Source organism: Pieris napi, chromosome 10 (assembly GCF_905475465.1).
Source record: "Pieris napi chromosome 10, ilPieNapi1.2, whole genome shotgun sequence".
Classification (NCBI taxonomy): Eukaryota; Metazoa; Arthropoda; class Insecta; order Lepidoptera; family Pieridae; genus Pieris; species Pieris napi.
Genome location: NC_062243.1, coordinates 7,411,238 through 7,424,633, shown reverse-complemented (window position 1 = coordinate 7,424,633; position 13,396 = coordinate 7,411,238). Strand labels below are relative to the sequence as shown.

General features: G+C 33.6%; 1 protein-coding gene across 4 annotated transcripts in view; it reads left to right on the top strand.

Annotated features, from left to right (window-relative positions):
* The window catches only part of LOC125052906 (protein Wnt-7b), a 70,310-nt gene that overhangs the window by 53,475 nt on the left and 3,439 nt on the right, over window positions 1-13,396 (top strand). For 3 of the 4 annotated variants that reach the window (XM_047653983.1, XM_047653980.1, XM_047653981.1), the window contains exons 5-6: window positions 9,163-9,274; window positions 10,319-10,475. In XM_047653983.1, coding sequence (XP_047509939.1) covers window positions 9,163-9,274; window positions 10,319-10,475 — 269 coding nt within the window. Of the gene's footprint in view, window positions 1-9,162; window positions 9,275-10,318; window positions 10,485-13,396 lie in introns of all 4 variants that reach the window. The other variant, XM_047653982.1, reaches the window with a different exon arrangement.

Genomic DNA, 13,396 nt, shown 5'->3' with positions numbered 1-13,396 from the left:
CAGTCCTTAATCGTATCTTCTAGTAAAGAATAATCAAGTGTTGCTACATCTAAATTGTAGGTCGTGAATAGTTTGTTAAATTTAGCATAGTCAATGGCTTCATATTCAGAGTATATTAACTGCGGGGCTTTGGATTTTTTTAACTCGATATAAAGTTGCCTATGGTCGGACATTCCTGTCTCAATAAATGCCATATGAAAACGGTCACTTCTTAAATTTGAGCACACGTGGTCGATTATTGATTTACGTGTTTTCGAGTCACGTGTACAATATTTTTTCCTAATTTTATTTATGATGTTATATCCAGCCTCGTCCATTACATCCATATACTGCTTAGTTTGTTTTTCATTCTTTTTCACTAGATCTATATTAAAATCCCCAAAGACTACAGCCCTCTTTCTTTCTCTTAGTTGCAAGCGAAGTTCTTCCAAAAACTTTGAGAAGTTTGTATCTCCAGGATTATACACAAGTCCAATTTCGGTGGCATATCTGTCTAATTTGACCCATAGGTAGTTGTTGCCATCTTTATATGTTGACTCCGACAAACTATGTCTAATACTGTTATGGACATAAGTTGAGACTCCACCACCTCTAAAATCCGATCTATAATTGAAATAATGAGTATAGTTTGGTAGACTCATCTCTTGGGCCTGAGTTTCATTAGTGATCCATGTTTCTGTAATGAGTACGATATGAACAGTTTTAGAAATTGTTTTTAAAATGCATTTGAGTTCATTAAATTTGCCTTTTGCTCGGATACTCCTAGCATTAAGGTATAAAAACGATAAGCGTGACTTGTGTGGTTGTAGCTGATTATGGTTTTGCAAAACTTCATAGGTATTTGTATCTGTGTTGAGGCGTTTGGTTGTATTTGTTACTTCGAGTTTTTTGGAGACATTTTGGTAATAGTGGGTATTCCAGATCTGTATTTAATAGTGATGTCAGTATCTCCCGCAGCCTGACGTCGCACTAGTTCATTTTTTAAATTTTGCAAATATTTTTGCTGAGCTGGAGTTAAGTCTGAATAAATTTTAATGGCTTCTGGAAATTTAGACTTGTTACGTAATAAGTATTTAGCCGTAGTATTTGTTTCGTAACAAACTTTGATTCTACGGTTTTTGCCTGGATTAAATTTTCCTATACGAAAGACCTTAAGGGGTTTTGGTAGACTGGGGTTTATGGTGGAAATCAGTTGTATTATCTTATCTTCATCATTTAACGGTCCTTCCTCTGCGTTAATCGCTATTTGTTCAGGTATACCTGCAATAATGAGGTTTTTCTCCCTTTGATTGCGATCTCGAACCTCATTGATCAGATTTTCATTAGAAAGATGCTTGTCGATAAAATTGTTTGGCAAAGATTCATTGTTAGCCGTTTGATCTTCCACTTGCGACAGTCTGCCCTCCCAGGTACTCATACGAGCTTCAAGAGAGATTATGTCATCCCTAAATTTCCGCGTCACTTCGAAAATTGCAGCGTTGAGGTCGTCCCGCCATTGCTGCCTCAGATCTGCGAGTTTAGTATCCATATATTTTGTCAGCATTTCAGTATCGACGTTTAATGATGATGCTAAACTTGTTTTCGGCGACACGGATGAAGTAGGAGCAATCTTTTTGCTCTTGCACGCCGAGCACTTCCACTTTTTCCTATTCATCGGTAGAATTTTTTTAAAATCAGCTTCAGATAGATCAGCGCAGAAGAAATGCAACACCGTGAGACAAGATGTGCATTTAATCAATTCAGTATCCGAGGCATTTTTTAGGCATTTACCACAATCCATCTTGGAATATTATAAAATTAAAAAAAATAAAAAGTATTCGTTTCGTAGGTATGTGCGCGCCAGGATTTGATCCACAATCGACAGTGTGTATGGTGTTCCTAACAACTTGTTAAAAGTGCTAACCAATTCATTACTTGACTTGCGAATAAATCGTATATAACACAATTAAGATTTGTCCAAAACAGTGTTTAGGTTTTATTTTAAAGTACTTGATTAGCACAAGACACTTTTAAAAGTCACTTCACTATTTTATGTCAGTTTTTTGCAACAATTACTCTGATGTTTAACCACAACCAAACGAGAAATGTCCATCGCGGTATGGCGGATAACAAATTGTTCGATCACGACTAACGAATCACTGTTTAATACACTGTATTGATTGTTCACAACTTATTACGTGAAACTGTTGCTTAAAATGTCATAGTTCCCGTGTTTTAACCTCTTTTACACACTAGTTCTATTTTTAATTTAAATAAATTTACGGAGGTAATGTTAACTGTGACGCGGTACCCGCTATCAAATAGGACAATGTATCCTTACTATGGGATACTGTGAAATTTTATTTAAAATACATTGCTTGCACGTATTCCGGTTTTATCTAAATATAAAATTTGTATATAACATTTTTACGCACAGCCAAAGATATAAATGCATTTTTTACAAATAATTTACGCTCCTATAGTTGCATGAAGACATTTAAATAAGTTACACATATTCCTTAAATTAAATATTGAATATAAATGACATTATCTGATATAATTGGTAACATATCATAGGATTAGAAGTAAGGAAAATAAACATTGGCTCTAAACCGAGGCTCTTAGCTTCAAATTTCTGGAAACTGTTCCTTGATGTTCTGTCTTTTAAGGGCAAGCAACTAGACCTTAATTTGTTTCTGAGACACGCCGTCACTTTGTCACGACTATCGTATGTCAAAACTAATAGGGTTTTGACGGAAGTAAGTAAAACTTAGCGCGATCTTTAGCTCTCCTATGTCAAAATCTCTTACGTTTTTGACGTCCGGAAGTAAAACTTAGCGCGAATTATCATTCTCGTTTGTCAAAATCTAATATGTTATTTACGTACGGAGTTAAACTTAGCACTAAGTATCGTTCCTGCATATCACCCTATGATCAATTAGTACACACATTTATTCAACTTCAAAGTGTCTATAGCATTGGTCGAATAAAAGCATCCAATGGTTAAAATTTACATAACCATTATAAAATCGAACAAATGAGTTGAATAAAAAGACTACCTCGAAAACAAACGTACGATATCACACCCACATTGACACCGTTGATTTATACCACACGGCTAATTGACTTGTGTTTGTTAAGGCTTTTTAAGCTATACGATTTATCGTATCGGGTACGCTATTATTGTATGACAGATAATAATAATAACACTTAATTTACATCACAATAACACAAAACAGGAGAAAAATAAAATAAATGAAGACAAAGGATTTCTTCCAGATAACTCAACATTATGAATATAAATACATACGGGTGTATGTATTTATATATTTATATCATAATTCCTCCTAAAAGTTTTTGAATATTTTTGTTTCAACGGTCTATGTTATGCCATAGTTCGCGTTCCTCTAGTATGTGGAGAAAGAACGGTGTACAGAACCTCCAATCTAAAGGAAAAATCCTAGTTGGTAACGTCGAGAAGTTGTACATATGCCTATAAGCGATCGTAAAAGCTTTGGTAGCGCAATTAAGGGTATGTCGTCATTGTAATGATTGAAGCTTTCGATTGTAGGAGTCGCTACAAGTATAATCATGCCAGATCACTTTCTGTGGATTAGAGATTTACCAAATAGATATGGAAGACCATTTCTTCTTACAAAACAAAAACGAATGATAAATCATCTCGCTAATTAAAATTTATTTTATTTCTAACATATAAATTATTAAAAAGAAACCGGCATCGTTTTGTGACTTCCTAAACAAAAAGACATTGACATCACGCGAACACTTGATTAAAATATGATTAATCTACTTTAACGTGAAACACTCACAAAAAACTTAATCAATCTTTGAAATGTTATCAATCAAAATTGATAGGTTCTTACGCACTACCTTGTAACATATAATTTGTCGCTGTGTTTAATTTAATGACATAGTATGTTCCGTAAGATGTGTAAGTAATAATTATATGTTTGGTTAAGAAATGTTACCACGGAAGATTATCGTAATCCTGCTTTTTACTATTAATCATTTAACAAGGCTGATAATAATGTACATCAGTCCTTGCTAGCCTCAGGCCATCATTATCAAGAATAACAAAATGTTATTGTTACAAATTAAACACAATTTAATAAGCCGTAACTAGCATAGTATAAAACATCAACCCTAGACAATATGGCGGTCGTTACCATGGTTACCATTATCTTCAAAATATCGTGATTGTAATTCTTCTATCACTAGTCTATGATTTCCTTAAACGTAAAATCATAAATATTAAACACGTTTTTTTAAAATTGTAGAGCAATAAGCGCTTTCAAATCTGTATTTAATTAACTATTTTCTAACATAACGGATCCTGTTTTATTCAATAATAACGGTATCTACTGTTTTACAGTAATTCATACAAATTTTATAATGACGAACTAATTATTACAAAAGCATTTATACCCTCCGACACCGATAAGACTAAGTCGGCTTGTCCATTTTACTTTGCTTTATTAGTTTCGAAGTTAATTGACGGACAAGCTCAAATTATTTCAATTGGTGCCACACAGCTTGGCGGAGACATGCTATTTTGACACATGAATGCCATAGATATCTAATTATTGTTAGGTTAAAAATATATAGTATGTATGTAAATAATGGCTACAATGATTGTTACTCTAATAATAATTAAATATAAGTAATGGCTGCGGAATAGTTTTTTACAAATAAATAAATTTTACTAATAATTTGTCGACTTTTTGAAGTTATACTTCTTTAGGTGTGTTATGAAAAATTGATGAGAGTGAAATTTTACGATGCGCGTGCACCGTGACACAAAATTAACAGAATGAAGTGGCCCACGGACGATGCTACGGCATTGGACATAATTTAAAAACAACATTCGAATAATAATAGAATTTATGTTACACTTAATGTAAGAGAATAATAATAAATAATTATTTATTTAATTTTTCAAATGTAAACTGAACTTTATTGACTATAATGACTCCTTTTCCAGTCTTTGATTATTTAATTGTAATTAATTATTTGCATGCAATCAAAAACTATTTTTAATAATTCCAAGGAAGTATAACTTCTTACGCGCGTACATAAGTCCACGCACCCTTTTTTTATTTAAATTAGTTTATTTAGTAAGTATAAAATTTGTATTAAATGTCTTGACTGTCACCCCATATCGTTACATCAGCACAAGAAGGCGGCTTGCTTAGCGCCCAGACAGTTACCTAAATCTCACATGCGGCCTCACTTCGTGGTCATCACCTTGGCTTAAAGTTCTAAGCTTTGAAAATAAAGGCGATACGCTGTCTAGCCGAGCCGCCTGTCAGTGCGGACGTAGCCTTACCGTAGCGGATCCTACGAATGCATTTGATGATTGCGTCCATACTCTGTTATTCTAGTAAAATATCCTTGCGAGGTTGTAGGATACTGATAATTTTCAATTTCCCCGCGGTAAAAATGCATTTCCCCAAAAATAAACACAGATAATTTTCCCAATACGATGTGTTAGGTTAGTATTGATGCATTTTTGTATAAAAACAAAAAAAAAACTGGTCGAAAAAATTAAAAAAAACTTTTTGAGGCGGACACCCCCTCAAAAATCACTTAGGGGGTTGAAAGATAGAAAGTAGCCTATTGTCAGGCTTACTAAATATGCATAAAAAAATTCATAAGAAGCTGTCGAGCCGTTTCGGAGGAGTATTATATGGGAACGAACATTGTGACAAGAGAATTTTATATATTAGATGTAGGTTAATAATATTGTAAATATATCTATATTGGTGTGTTGTTATAATAAAATTAAAATAATACTGTCAACTTTAGAATAATCATTTCATGTGCGTTATTTGAGCCTTTTAAACCTATAACAGTTTCAAGTATTACATTGTTACACTTTTAAATTAATACAATAAAGTAAACAACACATAATTTCCCTAAACAAAGGCTGACGGCGGCACGAAATCGTAATGAAATATTTATGTAAATGAATGCAGAATGATAAATTATGATTATGATAGCGAAGCAATATCTATGTCAACTTTATAACCTTGCTATGAAACATGTTGATAGATAAAGTACTGGATATGATTTAGTATTTCAAAAATACACTTATATTGCACACTTAAAGGGATTGTAATAATAATACTAGCTTTTTAATTTAGTTACTTTTACATTTAATTTTCTATTTCAATCTTCTTTTAGCTATCTGTGTGCCCTTTTTTGGCAATGGCCTCCTAAAAATCCGGCCATTCCTCTCTGCACTGTGCCACTCTCTGCCATGTACCACCTGCTGTTTCTTTAATTTGGTATATCCACCTTCCAAGTTGTCTTACTCTTTTGCTACATTAGTTACAGCTACAGTTTAGTACATTTTTGCACCACATTTCTGTTCCTCTTTCCATGGTAAAGAGAATGAATGTAAGGAAATATTAATTAAAATGATTCGGCACCAAAAATTATTGTAGTATATTATTTTATATCGTATTAATTTTTTTTCGAATTCTTTACGTTATTTGTGCCAAAGCACATTAAATCTATTCATACTATCTTTAATCTGACCTTGTAGTATTGATTAGTAGAATGGTTAGTAGAATTGGCAGCATGAAAAATGAAAATAAACAGTTACAAGATTTAAGGCTTTCCCTAACCTTGCTATAACTATATAGCTTTATATATCACCTAGATATAAATATATATAAATAGTAGGGAACGTTTATTTCAAGTTCAATGTTGAGTTCTCGTACCGTGTGCAAGAGAATAGAGAATCACTCGCTCACTCATTCACTCACTCACTCACAAACTCACTCATTCCGCTGCTGATTGCTAGTAAAACATGTCTTAGACTCCGAAAAGAGAAACTATCACCGCTCCTCTTGTGCCATTTCCCACCAATTCGTGGCCTTCAGCTGAAGCAGTTTCAATTCCACTCTGTCGATATAGCGATACCGATACTAGTCTTCGACCACTAAGCTGGATTAGAGACTTCCTTCCCTACCCGATCTTGTCCCATCGGCTCAAGGCAGTCTACGTCAAATTCAATTATCAAAAAAATGCAAATCCGGAACAGTTTCACATAGTCTGGCAGAATGTTTACCAGTCGTGACGCATCTAGTTCTATATGGTAACTAATTTATCTACGAACGTGAAATTATTATGAATCTGTGTAAACATAGATATCATTACCATAAATCGTAGGTATAACTTTACGAGCTTTTAATTTAAAACCAATTCCAAATGTTAATTACAAAGTAATAGACTTTCTTGACAAACGTTTTTTGTTCGATAAAGTTAATGGAACTTTCTAAGTTAAGGTGTGATAAAGGGCCGATAAAAATACGGTTTGTGTTATAAGATAAGATATTTTCTTTATGTATTTATGTGAAGAAAATTAATCAAATTTAGTTCTTTTTTTCAAAACCATTTTAAGTCTTTTTCAAAATTTAATAATTTATTAATTTATGCTGAGGTAAAATACAAATTTATTTATCGTATTGATAGATTAAATATTATCTTAATTATATATTGAAATCGTCCCTCATTGTTTCTAATGTAATTAAGATTTCTAATGGTATCTTGATTGCATACAAAATTCATTTATTCACAACAATTGAATGGTATTGCCATAAATCTGTCAATAATTATGATTCGTTCACGATTGTCGATATAATTGCCATATACATACATTTTAATTGACAAGCCTTAATGGTTATGATGACTTGAGGTTTTAAGTGCCGATCCTAGAGCAGGAAAACCTTTGCACTATACCTGAAGATTTAAGACCCATATTCCAGAACACAAATCTACTTTCAGCAGCTGTCAAACTATCTTTCTGTATGAAGTTTAAGTTATTCGACCAACGACGTACGAGAATAAGCCGCTCCTTCCGGGTAAACGGAACCAATAATCCATTTGATGTCTTTAAAAATTATACAAAACTTTATTTCAAAATTGATCGACTTTTTATCTGTATTAATGTAATTATAGATCACTACGTGCTACTGTTGATGGCCTTAATAATAGTGACCTGTGACTGCTCAATAAAAGTAATACATATTACCAAAATCAAGTAGTCGGTACATGTTCGAGGTGCGAATGCGCTAACTTACTATACAGTTCCGCTTTATTCAATATTTGAAGCACCCACGATATGTAACAATAAGTTATTTGACAGTATGGGATATAAAGTGTTATTAAGAGTAACAACACTGCATAAAACGTGGCTTTAAAATGCCTTATGGCAAACCTTACTAGTAAATAATCATTAAATTATCAAAAAACCCCTAAATAAACATTTTGCTTTTTATACGTCAGTCACGTGTCAATTATCAGTCATTAAGATATACAAATTCCAAATTCAAAATCGTTTCCAATTTCAAACTCTCGTTCAGCTTCAATCAAAATTCGATGCATAGTAAACAAATGACAATCGCCTACTAATTGACTCATTAGCTCGGCCAAAGATGACAGCTTCTCGATAAATATCATACAAACGGTTCTCACGACTAGCGTTGATTTATTTATGGATTCACATCTTAATACCTCTCACGTTGAGCAACCAATGACTTCAAGTTTTCATGATATAGGTGCATTAACATTTGATTAATACTAAGCAAAGCTTCCAACATAATATTTTATATTTATTTTTCCGTAAAGGTGAAAATAAACTATTTTCACCTATTTTTTACACATACATATGTATCTTTATATATATTTTTTTTTTGAAAGACAAATCACAGCAATTGACCTAGACCCATGCTAAGCTGGTAAAGCTTGTGCTATGGGTACTAGGCAACGGTTATACATACATATTATAGATAGATAGACATATAAATACATATTTAAACACCCAAGACCTAAGCACAACACCAAATGCTCATCACATCGATGTTCGTCTCAGCCGGGGATCGAACCCGGGCCCCATGGATTCGCAGTCAGGGGTACTAACCACTAGACCAATGAGTCGTCGCATTGGATCAATCGTTGGCCTAATTCAAAGGCTTTCTGTTTAAAGAGCTAGAAAATATTTGTTTTTTTTAATAATAAAGATATGTATTCATACACTAAGTAAAAATACATAAAACAATATCATACTTACACAGTCATGCTCCCTTAGCTAGAAGCCCGTTGACCCTAAAGCCTGTCAATAGCTTTTTATCAAAACATAAATGTTTACTGTTTTAGCAACTCGTGAGGCCGCATTCACATATGCGATCACATCGGCTGGCGTGACGCACGCGCTCAGCACAGCCTGCGCGAGAGGCGATCTACCGGCTTGCGGATGCTCATCAAATAGGTAAAAATAATCCTGTATCCTGATCCTAAGAAAGAAACTAATTAAGGCAGACCTGGACCTCACTTGGTTGAACGAAAAAAGGGTAATTAAGGCGTGAACCACACAGAAAAGGCGTAAAGTGAAGGCGCGGCGCAGGCATCTTGCCGCTTCAAAACGCGTCAATACAAAATGTACGTAAGCGGCACGTTGTTAATTATACTCAAGCGGCGTGGCACAGGCACGTCACCAATATCTTCGGTCGAGCGCATCTTCGTCATCTGAAAAGGAAGACATGCTATCACGATAAAGTCAGCCTGCGTATTCTCTTTGTGCCGTCTCTTCGCCTCTTTGATATTATTTAAGTCGCATCCGTGCCTTATCTGTTCCACGCCGGCTCTGCGCCTGCGCCGCGCCTTCACCTTACGCCTTTTCTGTATGTTTCGCGCCTAAGGTAGGTCAGGTCTACTAAAAATATGCCCATTTCCACTTATCTTAAAAATATTGTGCGTGTAGCAAAATGATTGCTACTACAAGAACACAAATTTTCCCCCACCACGCAGTCTTTTTAAGTTACGTCCGAACTATAGCTATAAAATAAATCAGTGGCACTACAACCTTTTTAGGTCTGGGCCTCAGATTTCTGGTCAATCTAATAGGCAAGTAGGTGATCAGCCTCCTGTGCTTGACACACGCCGTCGACTTTTTGGGGCTTAGGCAAGCTGGTTTCCTCACGTTTTCCTTCGCCGTTCGAGAGAATATTAAATGCATAGAAACAAAGTCAATTGGTGCACAGCCAGGGATCGAACCTACGAGCTCAGGGATGAAGCCACTAAGCGAACACTGCTCTATACTAATATAAACATAACTTCACAGACTTCGACAGTCTATTATTAACTACATACGCCAGACATATTTATTTTTAAACGAATATGTCATTTATATATAATGTATTACAAATATATACAAAAAAAGTCTTCATCTATGAGGACATATAATAAATAACATATATAGAAAGAACCGTGCATTTATCCCTTAATGATACAAGATTATAATACCTACTTTTAGGAGACGAGCTCCAAGTCCGTCAGATCAGTTCCACTGGGGTGGTTGTGGTGAATCAGCGTACGGTGCCCGGTTCGCTCGACGATTCCTGGATTCACGGGAAATAGAGGCCGATGCTAGGAGTCTTATGAATCTCCACAATAACCGAGTTGGAAGGAAGGTAGGGGAGGTTAGATTTTACTTTGCACTTCGCTTTTGTAAAGAACAGGCGTTAACGACCTGCCTTGCGATTCTGTAACTCACTTTTCGAACTCTCATAGCGGTTTTGGCAGCGGCGGTCGCGCTCAAATCAGTCGTGAAGCAGTCATTTTACTGTGAGAGTTCGAAAAGTGAGTTTCAGAATCGCAGGGCTGTTCTCCGAAGTTAAAAAATACACTTTTTGAGATTATAACGCGTTTTTTTAATTACAAATTTCATTCAGAGATGCTTGCTGTAAGAAATTTTATATTTAAAATAAATCAATGTTTTAATATTGTAAAGGGTATTTAAGTGTGTGTTATTTGCATGAATAAAATACAGAAAATTCTCACAACAAAGTTGTCTATTTGGATATTAGCTTCGAATGCGTCAAATGCACTAAGATTATTTACTATAAGTTTTAGGTCTTACAATTATTGTACATATTCGTATATATCTAATTTATAATATTAATTATATACTGTGTCTATTTCTAGGACCTAGTTCAGTACCTTGCGAACACCAAACCCCTTATTGCCTCGTTTTATCTTAAATACTAATCTGTCTCTTTTCAACACAGCGTAAATATAATTTGATAGACAGAGACGAAATAGTACTTTAGTTAAAACAGTGCAGGACGTCTTCTCTGGTATTTTTAAATATGTAAGCTAATTTAAACTGATCGTATCAAGATTTGCTTATCCAATTGCAAAGAATTACTCCACAACTAAGATCCATTAGTACTGCCAACAGGAAATATATACGCAAACATATAATTTATTAAATGCGTTTGAGTGCATCTTAATGCAATGAGCGTAATTTCTCAAATGCAGTTAGTAAAACAGTAATTCTTTTAGAATTTATATCTACAGTATGATAATATATCGATATTATGTTACTGCTAACTTTTAACTAAGTTACTTTATTCAATACAAAAATTTTATATTAACTACAAAAATTTTTAACCAATTTCAAAACACCCAAAGGTTTGTAAACGTCCAAGTGGCATAATTGTTTGGTTAATTAGTACGCAATAATTTATGTATGTGTTATTACCCATTTCAACAATAAGTATATATATAACGTAAGAAGTTATACTTCTTTGGCATTATTAAAAATAGTTTTTGATTGCATGCAAATACTTAATTACAATTAAGTAATCAAAGACTGGGCAAGGAGTCAATATAGTCAATAAAGTTCAGTTTACATTTGAAAAATTAAATAATAAATATTTATTATTATTCTCTTACATTAAGTGTAATATAAATTCTATTATTATTCGAATGTTGTTTTTAAATTATGTCCAATGCCGTAGCATCTTCCGTGGGCAACTTCATTCTGTTAATTTTGTGACATGTAACATCGTAAAATTTCACTCTCATCAATTTTTTTCACTCTCATAACGCGCCTAAAGAAGTATAACTTCAAAAATATTTAATAATAAATAAAGTTCACACATGACGGATTCTTTGTAGACGGGTCTGTTTCCTAATTTTATTTTATAAATACTGTAACTATATCAAATATAACGTAACTTAGATTTATACGCCATCGGGCCTTTGGATTTGTTCTATGAACTTATCTGTTCCCTTTCTGCCTTTTTGTTACCTGTTCTCTTATCTCTTTTAACCGGGTTGTCTGCAAGAGACCACTTAATTCATTTTATTTATGCTCTCAAACTTCGTTAAAACAATTATGAAAAAAGTAAGACTAAAGACAAATGTGAAAATGACACGGAAACTAACGAATCATTATCATCATCTATCGCTTACCAGCAGATCCATGCAAGTACCTCGCAATTTTGTAGCGCACAAATCCCGAGGGAACTTTTTGTATCGTAAGTATATAAGCCAATCAAAATATGTATACTGTACATTCAGAGTATTACAGAGTATCACAGAGTGGTATAGATAACATAGAGGGTCATAGGGTATCATGATTCATAGGTAGGGAATAAAAAGTTAAGAATGAAATGTTAGCAAACGACTCGGAAAAGGTATTGAAAATGTCCACTGCATATTTAAGCAATATAAATATATTCCTCGTAATTTTTTTTTTAAAGACAATTCACACCAATTGACCTAGTCCCATGCTAAGCTGGTGAAGCTTGTGTTATGGGTACTAGGCAACGGATATACATACATATCATAGATAGATAGACATATATAAATACATATTTAAACACCCAAGACCTAAGCACAACACCAAATGCTCATCACATCGATGTTCGTCTCAGCCGGGGATCGAACCCGGGACCCATGGATTCGTAGTCAGGGGTACTAACCACTAGACCAATGAGTCGTCAATAATATATAATATATATATATATTCAAATTCAAAGCCTTTAATTGTATTAGTTTAAATTAAAGGCTTTGAATTTGAATTTGAATATATATATTATATAGTCGTTGTTTATTGTTTTCTGATGAAATAAATACACCCTATACATACATTGCTTTAATATTTATCGAGAATCGGAGTCCAACAAACTCTTCAAAGAAACGTGCGAGTGTATAATTTTGAAATGTTACAGCAATTTCTTTAGATGTTCCATGTTATAAATTATATGAGAGCTTTCAATCAATTCAACTTTGATGAGGGACTAGACGTAATAACCACTTGGCTATTCTGTTTACAGCTTCATAACATAAATTTTTCTGTTTAAGAAACATTATTATGATAAAGGGGTGTATCAAAAAATATTAAAGGCTAAATTCACTAACTAATAATAATAATAACAAGATGTTTTTTCAAGATACAAGTTTTATTGACGTATGCAAATGGAACTTAAATGGATAAATGATATTTTATTTGTTTCAAGTTTTATTCTTAATGTGAAAAAATTTATTTTTTTAAAAGAGAAAAAAAATATTATACTTATTTAAGTAAGTAATCTATACGTAT